The sequence below is a fragment of the Petaurus breviceps genome, unplaced genomic scaffold (assembly GCF_028583685.1).
Source record: "Petaurus breviceps papuanus isolate PSGF00001 unplaced genomic scaffold, PetGlider_PUasm1.0 38, whole genome shotgun sequence".
Lineage (NCBI taxonomy): Eukaryota > Metazoa > Chordata > Mammalia > Diprotodontia > Petauridae > Petaurus > Petaurus breviceps.
In genome coordinates this window covers 53,427,921-53,455,147 of record NW_027186304.1, presented here as the reverse complement: position 1 = coordinate 53,455,147, position 27,227 = coordinate 53,427,921, and the positions used below count along the sequence as shown (strand labels likewise).

The following is a 27,227-nucleotide window of genomic DNA, read 5'->3' as shown; positions in this document are numbered from 1 at the left end:
CTGCACGAGAATAAAGAAAGAATAACACTAATTTTGATTATTAATGAGTTGATGAATTTTTTATATAGAAATAAGTATTTATTTGTGCTAGAAACAAATATATAGATGTTTTCATATTCTAGACTTTAACACAACTTAAATTCAGTCTACAAATCCACAGGAATGAGAACCTGATCTATTCCATGATAAACCAATAAACAAATGGGTAAATTCTTTCCAGTAAACTGCTGATTGTTTCTAATGAATTGACAAAGCTGGACTCTTGTGTTTGCATACTATAAATAAAACCTTTGTAGAAAAATTTAGTTTTGGTAGCAGTTAGTGATAGTTATGTTTTTTGTGTATGGTATATTAATGAATTCATCATCATGGTGCAGTAGGAAGAATGCTGAACTTGGAGTCCCTGCCCCAAGTTCAAATCCCAGCTCTGCCATTGACTACCTATATGGTATTGAGAGAGTCTCTTGTTTACCTTTCGTGGGGACTCAGTTTCCTGACTTGTAAAAATGAAGGGGTGGAGTTAGTGACCTCTAAGTTCCCCTCCAGCTTTGAGCTATGATCATATCGTGTTATTTCTTTTTTATTACACGTTTCATGTACTGGCCACAAAAAATACATTGGGTTGCATTTCTTCCATTAAAGTCTCTGATTTCTTTGTGGTCTTTCCTTTACAGATTCTATAGATGGGAAACATGCTAGAAGAACACAGTCTAGTAGTCCTCTGGGAGAGCTATTTGACCATGGATTGGATAGCTGGGCTACTTCCCTTTTCACGATTTCTTGGTTCTCTGTTTGTGCAAGTCCAGGGGGCTCCCCAGGACTTTCTGAGCACACGATGTTCTTGTTCCTGAGCATTGTTTTGCTGAACTTCATGTTGTCCCATTGGGAAAAATATAACACTGGAGTCCTTTTTCTTCCTTGGGGATATGACCTAAGCCAAGTGGTAAGAATTTTATTTAATTTTAAAATCCTGTTGTTGTGTTATAGGTAGCCCCAAAGGCAAACCAGGAGAACTATTTATACAATGACAACGCTGTTATAAAGAAAAACAAATTCGAAAAGTTTAACAAGCTTTTCTCACAGCCTTTAGAAAAGCTGCAAATTTGGTGAACAGTGGTAACATTAAATATATAGTTTTATAAGTCAATATGGGTCTGCAGGGATCCTTATAGAAAGTTTAATGGCCTTTTTTTTATTTGAGTTTGACACCATTGATATAACTAACTTTGATTTGTTAAGTCCATTAAAGCGATACTGTTACATAATAGATATTTTGTTGTGTTAAATTGGTTTTATTCTAAAGATCCAATGGATGGTGTCTGAATCTAGGAAGAACGATTAATAAATTAATAAACTGTTTCTATTAACTTTTCCTTTCTAAAACGTTAAAAGCTAGCTGGTTAAGATAAGAGTTAATGATCTAATTATAGTAATTAGCAAATGAAGGTATGTTGAACATTTCCACAAGTCTGTCTGGATATCATAAATTTCTCATTTCATTCCAAGGAGTGAGATTTGGCAAATATGTTCACTACTAACACTGATCATGTTGGAACCAATAAAGTAAATAGTTTTGAGACTAGAAGAATAATTACTCCATTTTCTTGGTACAGAAAAGAATGTTGACATGGTTGCTCTACACGTTTTTCAGTTTAGGGAAGCCCAACCTGTTTGTTTGAGTGCCACTTGAAGGAGAAATGTCTGTGATTATTTTGATTGGATTAGCACAAAAGACAAACTGCACTTTTAATTTTCAATTATATTTAATCTAGGAGAGATAATTTAGGAACACTATGCATTATATCTAATCTTTAAACTGTGCCTTGGGTGAGGTCAAGGAAGTCTAAGAAGCCACCATGGTACCATATAACAATGAAGAAACTCTTGTTGCTTGTATGGCTAGCTTCTATTTCACCATTTAATATGAGTGCAAATGGCTGCTTGGATTTAATTCACCTAAATTGGATGAGCCCTTACTCTTCCTGTTTAGCATTATAATTGGACATCTTTATGCCCACACTATGTAGTAGCTACAATGGAGATCATCCTGCTCCCTGTCCAATTATGAAAACCATAATTACTGGTTGAGGAAATAAACTATAGTAGTAATTAGTGTATAATGGGGTAATATTTCCCCATCTAAGCTTATTCTTGTTATTACTTAGCATACCATAGGGATTTTTATAGCAATATTGTTGACTGCTTTTCATTTTCATTTACTTCCACTGAAGAGCCTAGCCCATTTCGGGACAGAAAATTTCACTTTCTAAGTACTATGAGGTTTTAGTGTTTGACCACAGGTATTTCCTATTGACCTAGGAAGACAAAGAGTGATGCTGGGTATCATGCACTCTTATTATTCACAATAAGAGAACTTCATCTGTTTTAATAAATAGTTTTAGATGTAGTCTCTTTGTATATTTTTCTTTTGACTAAGATTACAAGATACAGTATTCCATTAACATTCATTTTTGGACAAATTTAAATGAATTTTATAGAAGGTAGCACAAACATTTGAGCATCTTAAGGGGGAAGAAGAAGGGAACTTATATACTACTTACTATGTGCCAGGTACTGTGCTAAGGACTTTTAGTAAACATCATCTCATTTTATCCTTAGAAAACCCATGAGGCAAGTGTCACTATTATCCCCATTTTATAGCTGAGGAAGATGAGGCAAACAGAAGTCAAGTGCCTTGCCCAGTATCACACAACTAATGCATGTCTAAGACTACATATGAACTCTCATCTTCCTAACTCCAGACTCAGTGCTCTATCCACTATGCTACCAGCTGTTTCTAAAGACTTAGAAGTAGTGATCATTTCTTATCTCTTGTGCTTTTTAAAAGGCTCGTCTATGCTGACACTTCATGAGTGAGACCTTTCTTAATCCTTCCAGTTGCTGGTTCTCTCCCCTAATGAAATGATTTCCTATTTACTTATTTGTGTTACTTCTTGTATCTCCCTAATAGGATGTGAACTCCTAGAGGTTAGAAACTGTTTCATCTTTGTGACAGCTGTGTAGCATCTAGATAGAATGTGTTGGACCTGGGTCTGGACTATGGAAGACTTGAATTCAAATCTAACCTTAGACACTTTCTAGCTGTGTGACCCTGGGTAAATCACTTAAACTTTACATACCTCAGTAATCTGAACTGTAAAATGGGGATAATAGCACCTACTTTCCAGGGTTGTAAGGACAAAATAAGATAGTATTTGTAAAGTGCCTTGTAGACTTCAAAAAGTACTTTATAAATAAGTGTTTTTTTGTGTGGTCACTCTTTCCCAATTGATAAGTTTCTTTCTTCATGGCCACCATTCTGGAGACACATCCAAGGCTGGCCCTACTGTTTTTCCTCTCAGCTGTGCTTCTGACTCCATGAACTTTGTCACCATATCCCCCTCTCATTTCTTCACTGGTCCTACTTTCCAGCTCCCTTTTATGTGTTGTCTTCCCCCATTAGAGTGTAAACTTCTTGAGGGCAGGTATTTTCCAGGGAACATTTTTCTTTTTGTATTTATTTGTGCCTGACATACATAGTGAATGATTAGTAAATGCTTCTTGCCTTGCTTTTGTCTCCTCAGTGCCTAGCACAGCCCTTTAAATATGCATTCAATAAATGCTTCCTCTTCTTGTTCTCTGTGTATATCTAGATCATCCTTCTACTGGACTCTACATTCCATTAAGGGTAGGGACCATGTCTCACATTTGCTGGTCTCTCTCTTGAGGGCCAATCGAAGGAGGTATTTAGTAGAGATTTGTTGGATTAAATTGAATTTTGAGAAGTATAATAAATAGTTATGAAGATGCAGGAATTTACTTCAGGGCATAGTGAGCCGCCTCACAAAGCTTTGTTGTTGATGTTGTTCAGTCGTTTCAGTTGTGTCTGACTCTGTGACCCCATTTTGGGGTTTTCTTGGCAAGGATACGGGAGTGGTTTGCTATTTGCTTCTGCAGCTCATTTTTTGCAGGTGAAAAACTGAGGCAAACAGGGTTGAATGACTTGCCCAGGGTCATATGACTAGTGAGTAACTGAGTCCAGATTTGAACTCATGAAGATAAGTCTTCCTGATTCTAAGCCCAGTGCTGTATCTACTGTAGCACCTAGCTACCTATCCTCTGTTTTATTGCTAAGCTTGCGTCCTCTTTATCAGTTGCATTGATGGAAATAACTGTGTTTTAGTTTTATAGTAGATGGGTATAGGGTAGGTAGGTGTTGCAGTGGATAGAACACTGGGGGTGGAATACTTAATTCCACCTAAGTTTGAACCTAAGTTCAAATTCTGCCTCAGACATTTATTACCTGTATGATCCTGGGCAATTCACTTAACCTTAGTTTGCCTTAGTTTCCTCATCTATAAAGTGGGAATAAACAATAGCACCTCATGTGTGGGTTGTTTTTTTTTTTTTTTTTGCTTCTTGGAGGGCAATTGGGGTTAAGTAAATTGCCCAAGGTTACATGGCTAGTTTTTTTGTGCAGGTGTTAAGTGTCTGAGACTGGAACCGAACTCAGGTCCTCCTGACTCCGGGGCTGGTGCTTTACTCACTGTGCCAACTAGCCTCCCTTAACATCTTTAAAAAATTATTTATTTTTTTTACCTCATGTGTTTTGAGGATCAAATGATTGTGAAGCACTTAGTACGATGCCTGGTACCAAATAAATGTTATGTAATATATATTAGCTATTTTTATTGTTATTAGTTTCTTGAGGTCCATGTTTCCATTCCAGCACTTAAATGCTGTTTTTACTTTCCTTGAATTCTTGTAGTTGAATAAGTAAGTTACCACTCACCATGATGAAAGCCCTGCTTTCCTTGTACAGATGAAATAGGAAATGATCGTAAGTGATTTATTTTCATTCTCAGTACAGGCAAATTGTATATGATTATATCTTTCTTAATTGGGACATAAAATACATTTTAACTGTTGCTTATCCCCAGAAAAAGACACATCATTAAAATCTAGAAATTCTTTTGATTTATGTCTGTTCCTTTTATGTAGCCTTTGTGATGCTGCATCCAAATTAGTGAGTAATTTAATCACTGTGTTATGTTTATAACCGGTGTTCCAATTAGTTTAAAATGACAGCTTATTCTCAAGATAGTTACATTTCTGAAGTAGGGTTGGTGGCTAAGATCAGAGTGCTTATTGAGATTAAAATTTTATTTTGAAAAATTAAAAATTTGTTTATTCAAAAAGAGAGAGGATGAAATCTTATTTTCTCTGTATTCTCAGTAATACAGATATGTAAGTGCTTTTTCATTGATGAAAGAGAATTTGACATTTCATAAAGAAAAATCCTCATCAATTTCTGAATAGCAAATTCACTTTAATGCATTTGTACCTTTGTAATCTGATCTTAAATTCAATTCATCAAGTATTATCAAGTAGCTGCTATCATATTTCACATTGAATATAAAACCTGACCTTAGTATTATTTTAAAATGGCTAGTCCACATATTCTTAACCTTTTTTTGTGTGTTAAGGGTCCCTTTGACTGTTGAGTAAAGCATGGAACCCTTCTCAGAATAATGTTTTTAAATAGATAAAATACATAAAATAGAAAGGAAACTATATTAAAAACAGTTTTATACACACACACACACATATATATATATATATATATTTGTACAGGACTGAGCAGTGTTCTGAAAATCAGGGAAAAAGAGACTAACAAGGGAAAGCACAAAAAAGAGCAGTATAAAAAGGCTGCAGAAAGGTCAAGGATAATGAGGACTGTTGGATTTAGCAATTAAGGGGTCATTGGTGACCTTTGAGAGACCAGTTTTAGTTAAGCAGTGAATTTTCAAGAGATTGAGAAATTAGTGGTTGGTATAGAAATAGGGACTGTTTCTAGGAATTAAGCAATGAGAGTGAGGAGAAATGTAGTATTGTATCACAAAGGAATGTTGAGAACAAGGGGATGATTTTAAGCATGGGGTAAACCTGAGCATCTTCGTACAACTCAGGGAAGGAGTCAGTTCTTAAGATGAAATTAAACATAGGAAGGGAAGGATCATTGGGGCTCCCAAAGGAGATGGAAAGGAGAAAGGATCCAAGCTGCAAATAGAGGATTTAACCTTTTTTAGTTTCTTCTTCTTCTTTTTTAAAGCAATTGGGGTTAACTTGCTCAAGGTTACACGGCCAGTTATTTCTGGGTGTGGTGCTAAGTATCAGAGCCTGGATTTGATCCCAGGTCATCCCCACTCTGGGGCCAGTGCTTTTAGTCACTGAGCCACCTGGCTGCCCCTAAGCAATTGGGGTTAAGTAACTTGCTCAAGGTTATACAGCCAGGTGTTTTTGGGTGGGTGCTAAGTGTCTGAGCCCGGATTCGATCCCAGGTCATCCCGACTCTGGAGCCGGTGCTCTTACTTGCTGTGCTACCTGGCCTCCCCTTAGTTTCTTCTTATGAAGTGTTTTTACAATACTTAAAGAAATTAATTCAGGCTATTCACTGCAAGGTCACATACTGAAGCCAAAGTTTAAATACTTTGTCTACATAATGAGAAAATAGGACTCATTGGAAAACATCTTGGTGTTGGGAAAAATTGAAGGCAAAAAGAAAAAGGGGTGGCAGAGGATGAGATGGATAGATAATGTCATGGAAACAATGAACACGAACTTAGACTTTGAGAGATAGTGGAGGATAGAAGGGCCTGGTGGTCCATGGGGTCACAAAGAGTGGGCCATGACTCAATGACTGAACAACAATACTATGTATTTTAAAATTCCATTCAACAAACTTCTTTTGAATACCCACTGTATACATAATACTGTCTAGTTGTGGGGGAGACTTGGTTTAAGGCATATATGATCCTGGCCTGGAGGTAGCTAGGTGATACAGTAGATAATAAGAATAATAGCCAACATTTATATAATGTTTACTAAGTTTTACACAATGTTCTGAGTACTTTACAATTATTTCCTCATTTGGTCCTCACAACAACCCAGGGAGGTAGGTGCTATTATTATCCCCATTTCAAAGATAAGGAAACTGAGGCAAACAGAGGGTAAGTGACTTTCCCAGAATTGCACAGAATCACTCAAATAAGTGTCTGAGACTGGATCTAAACTCAGGTTTTCCTTACTCCATGCCCAATGCTCTTCTTACTGAGCCACCTGGCTGCCTTAAATAAGAGCACCATCTTACGATCCTGGCCTTGTTTGATACTATTCTTCTCCACATATACTATGCTCCCAAGCAAACTGGACTGTTTGTACCATTCTCCATACGTGCTCTGCTCTCTCTAACCTCTAAGTCTTTGCTTATGCTGGTCCCTATGTCTGAAATACTCTCTTCTATTGAATTTAACTCTAAATCAAATGCCATCTCCTTCATGAAGTTTTCTCTGATACTCCCAGTCAAAAATTACTTTTCCCTCCACTCTTGGACCTTACATAGTAATCTCTTCACACCCTCTTGTGAACTTATCATTTATTTCTCTATTTCTTTTTAAAATACATATCACATTTCTCTGTGAGGGTCATACTCATCAGAGAAAGGGAATAAGCATCTATATAATACTATAGTTACTATTCATGTTGTTAGATGGTGTCCAGTGCCAGAGAGTTTTACATGATAAGTTAAGAAATTTGAATTTTTTTCCACTAAGTGCCATAGAAGATGGACAGTCATAAAAGATGAGCTGTGGAAGTGACATAATGCTGGAAAATAACTATAGGGGAAGGGAATGCATTTAACAGTGGGATTCAGCAGGGGGAAGCTCTGTAGATGGGATATAGGATGGCGAGTATAGGGGAAGTGCAAGCAAGCCAGGTTCAGCTAGAACGTAGAGTTTCTGAAGAACAGAGTAAGTGAAATAAGCCTGGAAATGTAAGTTGGAGCATTCTTGTGGAAGCTTTAAATGCCAGGCTCTATAGAGTCTGCAGCAAGATGGTGCAGTGGGTAGAACACTGAACCTGGAGTCAGGAAGTTGTTGCTTAGTCATTTTCAGTTGTGTCTGACTCTTTGTGACCCCTTTTGGGGTTTTCTTGGAAAAAATACTGGAGTGGTTTGCTATTTTCTTCTCGAGATCACCTTACAGATGAGGAAACTGAGGCAAACAGGGTTAAGTGACTTGCCCAGGGTCACTCAACTATTACGTATCTGAGATCAGATTTGAATTCAGGTCTTCCTGACTCCAGGTCTAGCACTTTATCCACGGCACCACTCAACTGTCCATGGAGTCAGGAAGACCTGAGTTCAAATCCAGCCTCAAATACTTACCACCTATATGACCCTGGGCAAGTCACTTAATTGCTGTCTGCCTTGGTTTCCTCAATTGTAAAATGGAGACAATAATAGCACCTACCTTCCAGAGTTATTGAGGGGATCAAATGAGATATTCATAAAGCACTTAGCATAATGCCTGGCACATAGTAAGTGTTTAGTAAATGCTACTTCCCTTCCTTTCCCTGTATTTTGTCCCAAAGTTAAGAGGCAGCTAGTGAATGCAGATTTTTGAGTAAGAGAAGCGACATGATCAGAACTATGTCTTAGGAAGATTATTTTGACAAATGTGCAGGAAGGGAGAAGTCCCTGGCTTCAAAGAGACTGATGAGAAGATTATTGCAGTAGGTTAAGGGAGAGATGAGGTGGGCCTAACTAGGGTGGTGGTACTTTTGTAAGGGGCAAGAAAGGAGTGGATATGAAACTAGTGTATAGGTAAAATCAGTTGATTGAATGTGGGTGGTGTGGGAAAGAGGAACAGTCAAAGATTACTTGGAGATTGCAAACCTTCATGAATAGAAGAACTGACGGAGCCCTTGACACAAATAAAGAATTTTGGAGGAATGATGAGTTAGGTATGGGAAATACTGTGTTTTGTTTTGGACAGACATGTCATATTTGAAATGCCTACAGGACATTTAGGTAGAGCTGTCCAGGAGATAATTGTTGATATTTAGGAATTTGGGAGAGAGATTAAGGTTAGATATGTACATTTGGGAGTCATATGTGTTGAGATGATGATTAAACTAATCATTAATTAAATTATTAATTAAAATTAATTAAATTAATATTTGAAGAGATCACCAAGAAATCTGTATAAACAGATAGAGAAGAGCGCCCTAGACACAGCCTTGGGGAATGCCCCTGCTTAGAGGGCAGTAAACAAAATGATTATCCAACCAAGGAAACTGAAAATTTGTGGTCAAATGTATAAAGATTTAAATCTTTTTTTTTTATCATAATACTTTGATTTAATTACAAAAACAGTAGTCATTTTATCCTTCTGTCCAAGAGTCTGCAGAAGATTAATCATAAAAGACTACCAACAGCAGAGTGACTTCTCCCAGGACTATTTCTTTTTTTTTTTTGCCCCCTACTTATTCTATTTTCTACTTTGACCCTGTTCCTTTTCAAAAGTGTGTGCTTCTATCTACCCTCCCCCCAAATCCCCCTTCCTTCTCTCATCCCCTTCCCCCCTACTTTCCTGTAGGGTAAGATAACCACTTGAGTGTGTATGTTATTCCTTCCTTAAGCCAAATTCAATGAGAGTAAGTTTGATCCATTCCTTTTTACCTTCCTGCTCTTACCCTCCATTGTAACGGTTTTCTCTTGCCTCTTTTATGTGAGATAATTTACCCTATTCTATTTCTCCCTTTCTCCTTCTCCAATTATATTCCTCTCTCACCTCTTAATTTTATTTTTTAGATATCATCCCTTCCTATTCAACTGATCCTGTGTCCTCTTTCTATGTATACATGTACACATGTACATACATGTACACACTCACATATGTATCTATACAAACATACACTCTCCTATACATACATACATACATATATTCCCTTCAACTATCCTCATACTGAGAAAAGTCTCATGAGTTACAATTCATGTTTTTCCATGTAGGAATGTAAATAGTTCAACTTTACTAAGTTCCTTATGATTTCTTTTTCCTGTTTACCTTCTCATGCTTCTCTTGATTCTTATATTTGAAAGTAAAATTTTCTGTTCAGTTCTGATTTTTTCAATAAGAATATTTGAAAGTCCTCTATTTCATTGAATGACCATATTTTCCCCTGAAGCATTATACTCAGCTTTGCTGGGTAGGTGATTCTTGGTTTTAATCCTAGCTCCTTTGACCTCCAGAGTATCATATTCCAAGCCCTTTGATCCCTTAGTGTTGAAGCTGCTAGATCTTGTGTTATCCTGATTGTGTTTCCACAGTACTCAAATTGTTTATTCCTGACTTCTTGTAATATTTTCTCCTTGACCTGGGAACTCTGGAATTTGGCTATAATATTACTAGGAGTTTTCTTTTTGGGATCTTTTTCAAGAGGCAATTGGTGAATTCTTTCAATTTCTATTTTGCCCTCTGGTTCTAGAATATCAGGGTAATTTTCCTTGAGAATTTCTTGAAGGATACTTTCTAGGTTCTTTTTTTGGTCATGGCTTTCAGGTAGTTCAATAATTTATAAATTATCTCTCCTGGATCTATTTTTCAGGTCAGTAGTGTTTCCAATGAGATATTTCATATTGCTTTCTATTTTTTCATTTGTTTGGATCTGTTTTATAGTATCTTGATTTCTCATGAAGTCATTAGCTTCCATTTGCTTCAATCTAATTTGAAGGAATTATTCTCTTTTAGTGAGTTTTTGAAATTCCTTTTCCATCTGCTCAATTAGGTTTTTTAAGGCATTTTTCTCCTCATTGGCTTTTTGGGTGTCTTTTGCCATTTGAGTTAGTCTATTTTTTTTAAGCAATTGGGGTTAAGTAACTTAAGGTTACATGGCCACTTACTTCTGGGTGTGGTACTAAGTATCTGAGGCCGGATTCAATCCCAGGTCATCCCGACTCTGGGGCTGTTGCTCTTACTCACTGAGCCACCTGGCTGCCCCTATGAGTTAGACTATTTTTTAAGGTGTTATTTTCTTCAGTATTTTTTGGGTCTCCTTTAGCAAGCTGTTGACTTGCTTTTCACGATTTTCTTGCATCATTCTTATTTTTCTTCCCAAAATTTTTCCTCCACTTCTCACTTGATTTTCAAAATCCTTCTTGAGCTCCTCCATGGCCTGTAACCAGTTCATATTTTTCTTGGAAGCTTTTGTTGCAGGAGTTTTGACTTCTTCTGGTTCTATGTTTTCTCCCTTTATGTCCCCCCAAAAAGGATTCTTTGGTCTGATTGCACTTCCTCTGCTTGCTCATCTTGCCAGCCAATTACTTGACTTTTGAGCTCTTTGCCATGATAGAACTCTGCTTCCAGAGTGGAGAGCTTTGTCCCAAATTGGTAGGGATTTTGCAGTTGTCAGAGGTCTGAGGAGGGCGCCCTCTCTACAGCCACCACAAACTCTGGCACACTGACGTTTCTTACCCCAGGACCACCATCCAAGACTACGACTCAGATCCAGGCAGGTCAAAGCAAGAGTGATTACCCTCTAAACGGTCCCTTGGTCCCCCTATGATCTGTAGGCCAGGAGCTCCAGAGGCAGCCATGGGACAGCAGATACAGCTGCCACACCTCTGCCATCTCTCTCCCCAGAGGAAGGGTCTGGACAGCGCTCTTCTCCATCCAGTTCCAACAGAATTCCCTACTGACCTTTTACTTTCTCTTTGGTGTTTATGGGTTGAGAAGTCTGGAAACTGCCACAGCTGCTGGTGATTCACTCTCCTGAAGTCTGCTCTGGCCTGTCTGTGCTGCTGGTCGGGCCACCCAGAGTCTGGGCCCGCATGGCTCACGTGGGACCGTGCTCGGATCCCAGCCCTGTGTGATAGACCCTTTCTGTTGGTCTGCCAGGCTGCCTTCAGTGGGAGATTTGTTCCTCTCTGTCACTTTGTAGGTTCTGTAGCTCTAAAATTTGTTTAGAGTCATATTTTACATGTATTGGAGGTGATTGGTACAGGAGCTCAGCCAAGTTCCTGCCTTTACTCTGTCATCTTGGCTCCTCCCCCCAGGACTATTTCTTTCTAAAGCAAATGAGTTTTTATTGAGATTGAATGAGGTAATATACATGACATGCTTTGCAAACTTTAAAGGACTGTATCTGAACTCCATCAAACTAAGATGAGAAAAATGAGATAATCATCATAATAAAAAGCAATATTTGTATAGTGGGTTTTTTTTGTTTGTGTTTTGGAGGGGGGGAAGGCAGGGCAATTGGGGTTAAGTGACTTGCCCAAGGTCACATGGCTAGTGAGTGTTAAGTGTCTGAGGCTGTATTTGAACTCATGTCTTCCTGAGAACAGGGCCAGTGATCTATTCACTGCACCACCTAGCCACCCCTTTATAATGTTTTAATGTTGGTGAATGTAAGCTCCTTAAAGACAGGGACATTTTTGTCTTTATATCTCCAGTACTTAGAACAGTGCCTGGTACATACTGGACACCTTTTTTTTTTTAAATGAATGAATGACAGCCTTTTATATAGATTATATCATGGGATCCTCATGAAACATGTAAATCTAAAATGTACTGTCTTTTCTCCATGTCAATTATACCAAAAATACCTTTTCCTGTCTTGCTTATGCAATCCCTGCTTTATTGCCCATTAGTATACTGATTTAATGGCTTTCCTCTGCTTTTGGTGTGTCCTGGATCACATCAGTTTAGTCTGCCTTATTTTGCAAGGCAGAGGAGATGGAGCTTGATGTGTGTAGTTCTCTTTCCACTGTTCTTAGCGCAGCGCCCCATGCAATTACATGTTTATGATGATGAGAACAACCAGGAGAGCTTAGCACTATGGAAGCCAAGGGAAGAAAGAAGATCCAGGAGAAGGTGATCAGATGCCAGTTAGTAGCAGTGGAAATGTCAAGAAGGATTAGGCCTGAGAGCAAGCCAGTGGATCATGTAGCTCAGTAATCATCGGTAACCTTAGACAGAGCAATTTTAGTTGAGTGGTAGGATTAAAAACCTAGATTTCAAGGGGTTGGAAAATGAACAGGAAGTGAATGAGTGAGGCAATGAGGGCAAATTGGCTTTTTCTAGGACAGTGACTCTGGAACAGATGAGAGAAATAATAGCTTGAGGGGATGGCAGGGTTGAGGGAAAAATATTCACTTGGGGGTTATTAGCCTGATAGCAATTTGAAAGGGAGAATACAGAGCACTAAAGAATCCACTGGGGGCTTTTTTTCTTATAAGGTGGTAATGAGGGCTTGAAGGGAATAGAGCAGGGGATGAAGATGAAGGATTTTGAGAAGGCTGACCCATTTGAAGTTTGCAACCATTGAGATTCTGATTTCCCTTTGCCAAAGAACTATAGGGGTTATGTAGTGTTTTCCTTCCCCCATCCCCCCAACCAGGTGATATAGTATATAGAAGAGTGGACTGATCCTCCAGAGAAATAGGTCTCAGTCCTGATTTTTCTATTTTCTGATTGTGTTACCGTGGACAAATCATTTAGCCTCTCTGAAGCTGTTTCCTTGTCTTTAAAATGTATTTAATAATATGTGTACTATCTACCTTACAGGGAAGCTAGGTGGTACAGTGGGTAGAATGCCAGACCTGGAGTCAGGAAAACTCATCTTCTATTGAGTTGAGGAGATGAGGAGAAAACTCATCAAATCTGACCTCAGACACTTCGTAGCTGTGTGACCCTGGGCAAGCCACTTAACCCTGTTTGCCTCAGTTTCCTCATCTGTAAAATGAGCTGGAGAAGGAAATGACAAACCATTCCAGTATCTTTGCCAAGAAAACCCAGATGAGGTCACAAGACACGACTGAAACAATGGAACTGCAACTACCTACCTTATATGACCATTGAGATGTTCAAATGGGATAATTGGAATCAAGTGCTTTGTGATCCCAGGTCTAGATTTAAATCTAAAATCTAGAGTTGGGAGGGACCTTAGAAGTCATGAGGTTCATTCCTCTCATTTTATAGATGAGGGAACTGAGGCTAAGACAGGTTAGTTGTAAGTGATATTGTCAGAATTAAAACTCAGATCTTGTAACTCCAAGTTCACCACCCTTTCCCCCTTACCATGCTGCTTTTAAACTTAATATTCTTATAAATATGAATGATTATCATCATAAACATATATTGTGACTAATTGCATGGTCCTCTGTTTATCTTGTGATATAAAGAGAACTGCACAGGTCAAGTTTTATCTTTCTGGTCTCACAACATAAGGCAGATTTAATTGACATGACCCAGGATGTGCCAAAAGCATGTTAAATCTTTATACTGGCAGCCAGCTAAAATATGAACAGCATATTAAGCCATGGAAAGGTATTTTTAATATAATGGAGAGGGGAAGGTCACAGAATAGCTTTTGAGATTTATATGTTTACTAAAGATGGGATTAGGAAACTATTGGTTCTTCTCTGGTTAAAAGGACCCAATTTGTAATTTAATTTTATAAAAAAAGAAAAGTACTTCAGATTTTATAAGCAAAAATCTCAAGAATCTATTTCCCAAATAACATTAGCAACAGGAGAGAGCATTTTAGAAATTAAAAGCCAGAGTCATATAGGTGGAAACAATCAAAATTGCTTAATAGCTTCTCATGGTGTACCAGTTTGGTACAGTTTGGGTGGTATGAGATAAAATATTTTAACTTCACCTTGGAATGTAAACTTCATAGAATAGCATAGACTCAGGTTACAGCTTCCTAGGGGACATGATCTCATCATCATAATAGCTATATTTAAATAGCTTCTACTCTGTTCCAGACATTGTGTTTACAAACATTATTTCATGTTGTCCTCACAACAACCCTGGGTGGTAGGTTCTATTATTATCCCCATCTTACAATTGAGGAAACTGAGGCAAACAAAGGTTAAGTGGCTTGTTTAAGACCACACAGTTAAGTATCAGAGGCCAGATTCAAACTCAAGTCTTTCTGCCTCTTGGCCCAGCATTTTATCTCCACTGTATCACCAAGCTGCTTTCTTCCCACCAGAAGTCTATCCCAAAGTTACCATTCTTTACTACTGAGGGTGAGAGTTAACTAACTTTGGATAACTGTCTTGAGGATAACTAACTTCATTCCCCATTCATCACTGTGAACAGATTTTTGGGTGACTTTTATTTAATTATCTAGCTGTTTCAAAATTATTTATTTATTTTTAGCATTCTTTTTTTTTTAATTGAATTTTGAGTTCTAAATTTTCTCCCATTCCTTCCCTACCCTCTGAGAAGGCAAGCAAAAGACATCAATTGTACATGTCAAATCATGTAAAATATATTTCCATATTAGCCATATTGAAAAAAAAAGCTAAAAAAGCACCTCTCTGGAGGTAGATAGCCTTTTTTCATGATGAGTCCTTTGGAATTGTCTTGGATCACTGTATTGATCAAAACAGCCAAAGTCTTTCACAGTTGGTCATCATTACAACATTGCTATTGCAATGCGTAATGATTTCCTGCTTCTTCTCATTTCACTTTGCATCAGTTATATCAGTCTTGCCATATTTTTTCTGACCCCCTCCCATAATTTCTTATAGTACAGTAGTACTCCATTAAAATCATATACCATAAGTAATTCTGCCATTCCCCAATTGCTGGGCATCCATCAATTTCCAGTTCTTTACCATCACAAAAAGAACTGCTATAAATATTTCTGAACATATTTTTTCTTTGATCTTTTTGGAGTAGAGACCTACAAGTGGTATTACTGGGTCAAAGATTATGCCAGTTTTATGACCCTTTGGGCACAATTCCAAATTGTTCTCCAGAACGATTTGTCCAGTTCACAATTCCAACAGTTTATTAGTATACCTATTTTCCATCATCTCTTCTAGCACTTGTCATCTGCGATAGGTGTAAGCTGGTACCTCAGAGTTGTTTTAATTTGAATTTCTTCAATAGATAGAGATTTATAGCATTTTTTAATATTACTATAGATAACTTTGATTTCTTCTTCTGAAAACTGCCTGTTCACATCCTTTGATCATTTATGGATTGGGGAATGGCTCTTATTTTTATAAATTTGACTCAGTTCTATATATAATTGAGAAATGAAGTCTTTATCAGAGAAACTTGCGGTAAATTTTTTGATATTATTATTTATGGTAATTTTTAGCAAAATGTATTTTCTCTGATTATCTTTTTTAATTAGGCCTATTTTTGTTTTTGCTGTCTGAGATCATGATTGCTAATCTCTCCTTTTTTTGCTTCAGCTTTTGCATAATAGATTCTGCTCTAGCCATTTACTTTAACTCTGTGTATGTCTTTTTTTTTTAAAAGTGTGTTTCTTGTAGGGAATCTACTGTTGGATTCTGGTTTTTGATTCACTCTGCTGTCTTCTTCCACTTTACACATGAGTTCATCCCATACACATTCAACAGTTATAATTACTGTGTATTTCTCTCCATTCTATTTTCTTCTGTTTATCCTTCTCTCTCTTTTTATCCTGTCCCTCCTCAAAAGTCTGATTTGATTCTGACCACTGCCTCCCTTAATTTGTCTTCCCTTTTATTATCTTGCCCTCATATCTCTGATCCTCTGCCCTTCCTATTTTCCTTTTGGGTAAGAAAGATTCTTATACCCAACTGGGCGTGTGTATATATTTATGTGTGTGTGTATGTGTAAACACACACGCATATACACACATGTGCATATACACAAACATACATGCATATACATAAACATGCATACACATATGTGTGGGTATACAAACATGCACACATGTTATATATATATGTTCTTCCCTCTTTGAACCAATTTTGATGAGAGTGAGGTTCAAGCATTGTATGCCACCCCCCTCATTTTCCCCTCCCCTATAAGTGCTTTTCCTTGTGTGTCTCTTTTATATGAAAAAATTTCACCCATTCTATCTCTTCCTTCTCCCAGTGCACACTTCTTTTTCATTCCTTTATCTTTTTTAGATCATCCCAACATAATTATACCCATGCTCTGTCTCTCTGTCTCTCTCTGTCTTTCTCTGTCTGTCTGTCTGTCTGTCTCTCTCTCTCTAGACTCCATCTGCCCCAGTAATGATAAAGTTCTTAGGAATTACATTAATCATCTTCCCATATAGAATGTAAACAATTTAATCTTATTGAATCTATTATGATTACTCTTTTATATTTACCTTTTTATGCTTCTCATGGATCTTGTGTTTGAATGTCAAATTTTCTTTTCAACTCTGGTCTTTTAATCAAGAATGTTTGAAAATCCTCTATTTCATTAGATGTCTATCTGCGCCCCCACCCCAACCCCAAAAGTTTTTACTTACTTTTGTTAGGTAGGGTTGTTCTTGATTTTAATTCTAGATTTTTTGACTTTTGCAAATACCATATTACAATCCCTCCAGATTCTTTAACGTGGGAGCTGCTAAATTTTGTGTGATCCTGACTGTGGATGTACAATATTTGAATTATTTTTTCTGGCTGCTCATAATATTTTCTCCTTGATCTGGGAGCTCTGGAATTTGGCTCTGCTATTCCTGGGAGTTTTCATTTTGGGATCTCTTTCAGGAGGTAATTAGTGGAGTCTTTGAATTTCTATTTTACCTTCTAGATCTAAGATATTGGGGCAGTTTTCCTTGATAATTTCTTGAAATATGAAGTCTAGACTATTTTTTGATCATTCCTTTCAGAAAAATTCAGTAATTGTTAAATTATCTCACCTCAATCTGTTTTCTAGGTCAGTTGTTTTTTCTAATGAGATATTTCACATTTTTTTTCCATTAAAAAAAATTCTTTTGTCTTTGTTGTTGTTGCTCTGTTTTCTTTGTCTCATGTAGTCATAGTTTCCAATTTCCCAATTCTAATCTTTTAAAAAATATTTATTTATTTTTAGTTTTTAGCATTCACTTTTATAAAATTTTGAGTTCTAAATTTCTCTCTCCCAAGCATGCAATCTGATATAGGCTATACATGTACAACCATATTAAACATATGTCCACATTAGTCATGTTGTAAAACAAGAATCAGAACAAAAGGGAAAAATGACGAGAAAGAAAAAAAGAGAGAAAATAGTATAATTAGATCTGCATTCAGACTCCATAGTTCTTTCTCTGGATGTGGATAGCATTTTCCATCATGAGTCTTTTGGAATTGTCTTAGATCACTGCATTGATGAGAAGAGCTAAGTCTATCAAAGGTGGTCATTGACCATGTTGCTGTTGCTGTGTACAGTGTTCTCCTTACTTCACTCAGCATCACTTTATGCAAGTCTTTACAGGTTTTTCTGAAATTTGTATGCTTGTCATTTCTTATGGAATAATAGTATCCCATTGCATTTACATACCACAACTTGTTCAACTATTCCCCAATTGATGGGCATCCCCTCAATTTCCAATTCTTTGCTAACACAAAAAGATCTTCTATAAATAATTTTGCACATGTGGGTCCTTTAGCATTTTTTATGATCTCTTTGGGATACAGACCTAGTAGTGGTATTGCTGCTTCAAAGCAGTTTTATAGCCCTTTAGGCATAGTTCTATATTGCTCTCCAGAATGGCTGGATCAGTTCAAAACTCCACCAGCAATGCACAGGTATCCAGTTTTCCCACATCTTCTTCAACACTTATCATTTCTCTATTTTGTCATGTTAGCCGATCTGATAGATATGATGTGGTACCTCTGAGTTGTTTTAATTTGCATTTCTCAAATCAATAGTGATTTAGAACATTTTGTCATATGACTAGAGATAACTTTAATTTCTTCATTTGAGGGGCGGCTATGTAGCAGTGAGTAAAGCACCAGCCCGGAGTCGGGAGGATCTGAGTTCGGTTCCGGCCTCAGACACTCAAAAAAACTAGCCGTGTAACCTTGGGCAAGTTACTTAACCCCAATTGCCCTCCAAAAGGCAAAAAAAAAATTTCTTCATTTGAAAACTGCCTCTTCATATCCTTTGACCATTTATCAACACAATTCTAATTATTAAGGAGTTATTTTCTTTATTGAGATTTTATACCTCCTCCCTTTTACCAATTCTCTGTTTTAAGGAGTTCTTTTCTTCAGTGTACTTTTGTGCCTCATTTACTATTAGATCAATTCTGTTTTTCCAGGTATTATTTTCTTCAACATTTTTTGTGTTCCTCTTTTGCAGGCTGTTAATTCTCTTTTCATAATTTTCTTGAATCACTCTCATTTCTTTTTTTCAATTTTTTCCTTTACCACTCTTCAGTTCTTTCTTTAACTCTTGTAACCTGTGTTGAATTAGTATTTTTCTCTGAAGCTTTACTTGTTGGTATTTTCATGTTGTTGTTTTTTCTGAATTTTTGTCTTGGTTTTCTCTGTCACTGTAGTATATTTTTATGGTCAAGTTTTCTTTTCTTTCTTTCTTTCTTTTTTTTTCTTTTCATTCATTTCTTCTGGTCTATTTCTTGATTTTAACTTCTATGGTTAAAATTGGGCTCTGCTCACTTTGGGGTAGGAAGGCGCTATCCCATGCTTCAGGTTTTTCATGCTGCTATTTTGTGAGCTAGTTCTGGGGGTCTGCAAATTTTTGGTGCTTCCAAGGCGATGTGATCTGGAGAGAGGTCACTGCTCTCCTGGTCTGTACTCTGGTCTTTACCTAGGAAGGTCCCCTGCTATCCTGCAGCTGCAAGCCCTAACCCTCTTCTTGGACCTGGAATTTTGATCAGGTCCCCTGCTCTTGTGCAGCCACAAGGATTAGTGCTCATTTCTGCCTTTGAACTGTGACTAGAGCCCCTTCTCCCTTGTGACATATCACAAGCTCTTCTCTCCACCCAGAACTACATATGGGCAATCAAGTTGCCAGTCAGCTCCATCTATACCCAGTGCCAGCAGAGTCCCCGTGTAATCTCTTTCTGACCCTCTCTGGGCTGAGAGCTTTCAATGCTGCTGCTGTGCCATCTATCATTGCTACCTCCAAGCCCCACAACTGGTGCTGCTGCCATGCTTCAGACTGGGCCCCCCATCATGTCCTGGACCTCTCTTGCAAACCTCCTAAGTTGTCTTAGGTTGGAAAAATGCCTGACCTTTTATTGGCTCTGCTGCTCCAAAATGTGATTTGAGGAGTTATTTCAAAATTATGTGGAGGGGAATTTTGGGTGAATTCAGTGGGGTTCCTGCTTGTACTCCACCATCTTTGGTCCTCCTTGGGTGACTTTTTAAAGGGGGGTTTATATTCCTCTAAGGGGCACAGCATCTGCTATTCTCACGGGGGCATGAAGGCTAAAGATTTTAAAAAAGAGGAACACAATGGCCTCAACTTTTGGAGGGGGGGGGCACAGTGAAGTATCTTCTTGAGTTGACACAATTTTGCTTTGATTTTATGAATGGGGCCTTGAAAACACCTACCTCCTGCTTCTGGAGGCTATTTCACAGAATAACCTTTTCATTCTTATTTTACCTAATATCTGAATTTTCATACAATGCTATTAATTCATAACTGCTGATTTGGCTAAATGCATAATCTACATCTTAAAACATGTCAGGCTCTTCTTGGCAACCATGGAAGGTTTCCATGTTCCACAAGGGAAATTCAGTTTACTGTTCTCTTTAATTGGATTGACTGGTGGTTTTAACCCTAGAAGGAAAGATAGATTTCGATCAAAAGAAAGGTTCAAATGTCACATTAAGACATTAAGGGGAGAACAAACCAAAGGCATGCGGCTTGGCAGTCAAGCTGCAGACCAAACTTGTAGCAAGCCTGTATCCTTGGTACTATGATGAGATAACTGTTTTTCCTTCAGATGTCCCCACCCTCCAGTTTGTCCTCCAAATACATTGGGTGACATGCTTTTATTTCTTATAATAACTTCCTCTAATTGTATATTTATGAAATGAAGTATAATCAGGTAGATGAGGATCCAGGAAGACTTGGGTTCAGGTCCCATCTCTGACACATACTAGCTGAGTGATGCTGGACTCATTGCCCCAACCAATGTCCAAGACTATATACATTGCAGAGAGGGTACCCATATACATTCACATACACACATATACATACTATGTATGTACATATATAACATGTATTATGTATCTAACAAGAAAACGTGGATCTCAGTACAATATTCTGCTAACTTCATATTTTTTTGTTTGAAATGCATTAATTTCCTAGTATCTTGATTCTTTTTTTGGGGGGGGTAAGAAATTTTGGAGCTATACCATAATTATTCCTCAGGAGGTACCATAATTTCCAGATTTATGACCATTTGCTCAAATATTTAGCTATATACTGGCTAGGTACCCAAAAGCCTTAGCCAAGATGGCGAGTATTTTTATATACCAAAACCTTGAGATGGACTTAATAAATCAATGAACACTTAAACAGCAAGTCTTTGTTGAATACTAGGTACTGGGGGGCCTCCAGTCCTTCCTTGGGTCAAGATTGGGATTAGACAGGCTTACTTGAACCTAAAAGCAACATTCAAGTTCTGATCTAGGTCTCAGCCAGAGTGTATGATATCCAAAGGTCATTTGGGGGAACTCTGAAGGGCAGAAATTCACTAGAGTGGTTAGTAATGATTCGGATCTAAATAGATTCTTCCGAGTTGGTTGTTTCCAATGTCTGACCAATCTGCCTGCACAGAAATTCTCTGAACTACAGTCCTATCTGGACTTTAACTATTACGTACATATTTGTATTAATTAACTTTCTATTTCTCCTTTTTGTATTTTCATATACTTTCTGTTCTATTAGTATGTAAGATCCTTGTTTCTGCATATTATTTTATTCTTTGTATTTGCACGCTCGGCATTTAGTACAGTGCCTGACATAGCAATCACTTAACAAGTGCTTATTGATTGACTTGACAATTTGGGTTGTAAGCCAACCAGCTGAGATAATTCTATAAACCTCGCAAGCACTAGGGCTGCACTGAAAAAAACCCAAAAGAATTGTAACTGAAATAGAAATATAAATGTCAAGTGATATTTGTACCAGTACCCGGTGCCAGAAGAAATAGAGGTAAGTGGGCTCTTTGACATTATCTAGACCCCACATAGAAATGCAAAAACTGCAATTAGGATTCTGTTTCTCAACCTACCTTCTTATTACAAAACCTGACTACAACATCTCTCACAACCCAGAGAGGGAGTAGTGATACTGTCATGCATGCCCCCTGTTCCATCATAACCTCCCCCCTAATATGACAGTGTGGAAACATTATCTTTCCCTGATTTGTAGCTGTCTGAGAAGGTATGTTAATGATGCTCACTACCTAGCCACTTATCCATTTCTTATCCCTTTGTTCAGTATTATGGTGTCTTAATCTCTCACCCAGTATATTATCCCATACAAGTTTAGGGCTTTCTCTCTGAATTCATGGTCATTCCCAGCATAGCATCTGGAACACCAGTTTTATCACAATTTACCAGTCAGTATGTTAAGCACCTTACTCCTGAGAGGCATTGGAGTATTGGTACAAGGAAAGTCTTTGCACTTTTTTTTTTACCACTCCTCTCTTTTGCTATCTTCATTCTTGAATACTATATCTTTTGCTGTATTTGAATCAGTCTCTCTCAGTAGAATAGACCTTTAATCACAAGTGTACCCCCATGCTCCTTACTCCTTTTACCCTAGAGTCAGCAAAAGTGCTTCCAGCCACCCTTCCTTGTCCAAAGGCGTGAGAACCTATAGGTCATGAAGTTCCCATGAAGTAACACATTGTGTTACTAGTCAAGCCATCAGGCTGCTGGACGTCATAGTATGAATTGTGAGTAGGTCTTTTGTGGTTGCACTGTGGCCTATTGATGTGAATATGAAAATTACCTTTTCAGTATTTATGTGAAAGAATTTAATTTTTGCTCTTGCAAACAAAATCAGAGCTATGTAATTTAACAAAAGGGCTCCTTTAATATTCTTATCCTACCCAAAAATTGATGAAGCCCTAAAACATAGTGAATTTTCATGAGGAATTTTAGTTTTTGACACATGGCAAACAGAATTGACAACTCTATCTGTTTGTTCACTAGTATGGATATAGTTGCACTGCAAGCCAACAGAAGGATTTAAAAAAATGATTGGACAGTATTGGAAAATACATACTGTTATCTTTCCTCTCCTTTCCCATTAGATAATTTTTCTTTTTACTAAATTACTTCTTATAGCAAATATACTCAACTTTTTCAGGCATCATGTCCATTTATTTGAACTTGTCCTCATTCTTACCTCACCTTCACTTCAAATACAGGATCAGTTCCAGCTACTTTAGCACAATGTCTCATAAGTATTTAAAGAATATTGAGAGCTACATGAGTTATGAGGCCTACATTCAGTCCTAATTCCATGAGAGAATCAGTTTACAGAAACTTTTCAGTTGTTTTAATTGAAAACAGCCTCGTTACTTTCAATACCATTTTAAAATATTAGAAAATGTCATGACTGCCAATTGGAAAATAACTGGGAAGGAGAAATTCTTTAAATTTATTCAAAACTATTATGTGAAATAGCTGTTCCGAAGTGTACTCAATTAATGGCAATTAGCATTGCTAATTGATTGCAAATATTGTCAGTGGTGTTTTATTCAACCTATTGAATTCTTATTAAACAAGTATTTACCTATTGTGTGAAAAAGAACTTGTGTAAGTGCTTCTTTAAAAAAATCATCTAAATGGTCAAAGGATATGAACAGGCAGTTTTCAGAGGAAGAAATTAAAGATATCTACAAGCATATGAAAAAATGCTCTAAATCACTGTTGATTAGAGAAATGCAAATCAAAACAACTCTGAGATACCACATCTCATCGGTCAGATTGGCTAAGATGACAAAACAGGAAAATGACAAATGCTGGAAAGGATGTGGACAAATTGGAACACTAATGCATTGTTGGTGGAGTAGTGAACTGATGCAACCATTCTGGAGAGCAATCTGGAACTATGCCCAAAGGGCTATAAATAATCTCATACCCTTTGACCCAGCAATACCATTTCTAGGGTTGTATCCCAAAGAGATTATAGAAGTGGGAGGAAGACCCACATGTACAAAAATTTTTATAGCAGCTCTTTTTGTGGTGGCAAAGAATTGGAAATTAAGGGGATGCCCATCATTGGGGAATGGCTGAACAAGTTATGGTATATGAATGTAATGGAATACTATTGTGCTGTAAGAAATGAGGAGCAGATGGACTTCATATTTACCTGGAGAGGCTTATGTGAACTGATGCTGAGTGAGAAGAGTAGAACCAGGAGAATTTTGTACACAATTACAGACACAACGTATGTGTGATGGCCAACTTTGATAGACTGGACTCTTCTCAGCAATGCAGGATTTATAAGACAACTCCAAAAGACTCATGATGCAGAGAGATGTCTACCTTGAGAGGAAGAACAGAGTTTGAATGCAGATTGAAGAAAACTACCTGCTCTCTCTTTTTTTCTTGTTTGGTTTTGTTTCCTCTTTCCCAGTATTCATTCCATTGGTTACAATCATTTATAATCTGACTAATGTCTAATGTGAAAGAATTTGCAGATCCTATACTTGATTGCATGCTGCCATGGCGGGGGGGGGGGGGGGGGGAGGAGAGGAAGGGGGAGAAAATTTGGAACTCAAGGGATTGTGGAACTTGAATCTTGTAAGTTAAAAGTAAACAAACAAATTAATAAAGACAAAAAAATTAAAAAATCATCTATCCCCTCCTCCTCTTGAATAAAACAAAAAAGCAATCTAAAAAACCAAGCCAGAAAATAAGACCCTCAATATATAGCTGATCAGCCAAACAAATTTTCAAATTGACCATGTCCAAAAATGTGTCTCTTTTTGCATTTTAAATTCACCATCTCTTTATTAAAAGGTGAATATCATGCTTTGTTTTCATTTGTTTGGACTTAAAGTTTATCATCTCCTTGATCATTGTTTTAAAGTCTTTTGGAGTTCTTTTTCTCTATAGTGGTATTATTGTATGAATTTTTTCTAACTTTCCTTCCTGCAATCTTCATTAGTTCATAGAGGAATCCCCAGTTTTCTTTGAAACAGTCCACTTCATCATTTCTTATGGAACAAGAGTATGTCTATATATGTTTCTTAAAATGATAATTGAGATACTGCAACCAAAGAATTGTGAGTTGATTATAAAGTTTGTCAGGCAGCTAGATGGTTCAGTGGACAGGGCACTGGACCTGAAATCAGGAAGATCTTGAGTTAAAATCTGGACTCAGATACTTCCTAGCTGACCCTGGGCAAGTCACTTGACCCTGTTTGCCTCAGTTTCCTCATCTGTAAAAGGATCTGGAGAAGAAAATGGCAAACCACTCTGTTGTCCTTGCCAAGAAAACCCCAAATGGAATCAAAGACCGAAAAGAATGAACAACAAATATTCTAAGTCATTATTGCCCCCTAAATACAATATATAAATTAAAAACAATAGTTGCTCTTCCACCAGCTTCACACATATTATTTAGCTCTTGGTATACCTAAAATAAAGTATACATAGTATCACTTAACAATCATTTCTATTGTTTTTGTGTGAAAATGTATTTTAATTTCTGGGAACACCAGTTTTCAGAACTCCCTCCTTTTTTTGAATGTATGAGGTGGAAGACTATGTGAACTTATGTAGATTTATATGTTTATGGAAGATTTATATTTTATATATAAGTCTATAGAGGACATAAAGATAGCTTAAAACTACACCAAGACTTTTGGGATACTCTGTATGCATGCTATCCATATACACACATCCAGTCATCCTTTCTTTTTCTTTCTTCCTTTCCTCTTAGTCATAGCCTACATCTACTCTTGTCATGTCTGGTCAACGGGCAGATTTTTTTGTGCATCCATAAAAATGTTCCAACAGGATAGTTGTCAATATATTAGAATAGCTTAAGGGGGTGGTATTTTTGGTTCTTCTAGTTATTTTGTTTGTTTTTGCTTTTTCAACTTTTAGAAGAATTTGACATCTTTAAAAAATGGATTCGTTTTTTTGCTTAGTGCAGAGTGTTTGCTCACCTCAGGGTGAGGGCATGGCATTGTCATAATAGTTGTAAGACAGGTGAAGTTCCAGATGTAAAGATTACATACATAATCACAAATAAAGATTACAGAAGACCTTTGCTGTCTGACAGATCTTATTTGAATAACGGGTTTGAGCGGGATTCCAGGCCATGCCTGAATTGTTGGTGAAATAAAATATATAGACTTTCAAGGGGGTTGTACGCATTTCTTTGAAATGGATTAATTTAGTCAACTTATGAAACGGATTGTCTATTATGACTGTACAATAAGATAGGAAGAAAATATTGTAGCAAAGGCAGACAGAAAGAATGAAATAATTTTAGAATATACAAAGATGGAAAAATTAAAAATGGAAAACATTTAAAGAGACATTTAAAAAATGTGACATAGTAAAACATACTTTTCCCTTTCAAATTCAAATGAGAATAGGTTAATACATTGTTTTTATGTTGGTTTGCGAATGATAAAAATTAATTTCCTTTTTTTTTATAGACTCTGGTAGCAGTGTATCTGTTGACGGCTATTGTTGGTGTAGAAATCTGGCACAAACCTTTGGTGTTTGGCTATTATGTTACACCTGTATCGTTGACCTTGATTATAGGTAAGTTCTCAGAGTGACTCAAATCTGTGTTATTTTTTCACCACTTATTTTCATGATTTTATTTTGTATGCTACCATGCTCTACATAACTTTTGAGGAGTGAGGGTCATTTTCTTCTTTCTCTTTCCTTATGATCTTTGGTTATTATTTGATTATTCATTCACTCAGAAATTTAAAAAGCGTCTATGTGCAAAATAGTGTTTAGGTGCTAAGATTTTTTTTTTGGAGGGAGTGGAAAGAATCAGACTTGTGATTTCATTGGTAAAGGGGTCTCCTAGTGAAGAAACATCCTCTAGTAATTTAGTGATTTATACCTACTCTATAATTTACTCATTTAATTTATTGTCTCAGAGAATTATGTGGGGCTAAGAGAGATTTAGTATTTACCCAGAGTCATATGCTGGTATATGTTTGGGGGGAGGACTTGAACCCAGGTAATCCTGATTCCAAAGTATTTATTGTTTACTATACTATGTTTCCTCTTCTAGCAGAAATAATAAGGATGAAATAAAGCATGGCCTAAGTAAAACATCAAGAGCTTACAACCTAGTAAAGGGGATAAGACATAAAGAAATAAACATAATTTAAAAGAAGACTATTTTCCATATGAGAAGCACAAAGTATTTTGACAGTTCTTGGATGGGAAAATTAATTTCTGCCTGTAGGGGTCAGGAAAGCTTTGGTGGAAGAGGTAGTATTTGACGTGGGTCTTGAAGAATGGACAGGATTTCAATAGACTGTCAAGGATTTGTCTCTTCCCTCTGTGATAATGGGAGGGAAAGCCTCAGCCTGTAACTTCTCAGGTATGTACTGAGTAAGCAGAGGCCAGGGCCATATCTCATCATAGTCCAATTCCTGTTGTGACATGAGAA

At 37.1% G+C, this 27,227-nt stretch overlaps 1 protein-coding gene across 2 annotated transcripts in view; it reads left to right on the top strand.

Annotated features, from left to right (window-relative positions):
* LOC138170507 (ethanolaminephosphotransferase 1-like) overlaps positions 1 to 27,227 on the top strand; it is a 164,152-nt gene that overhangs the window by 97,311 nt on the left and 39,614 nt on the right. For both annotated transcript variants that reach the window (XM_069099893.1, XM_069099892.1), the window contains exons 5-6: positions 675 to 943; positions 26,248 to 26,356. In XM_069099893.1, coding sequence (XP_068955994.1) covers positions 675 to 943; positions 26,248 to 26,356 — 378 coding nt within the window. The remainder of the gene's footprint in view (positions 1 to 674; positions 944 to 26,247; positions 26,357 to 27,227) is intronic.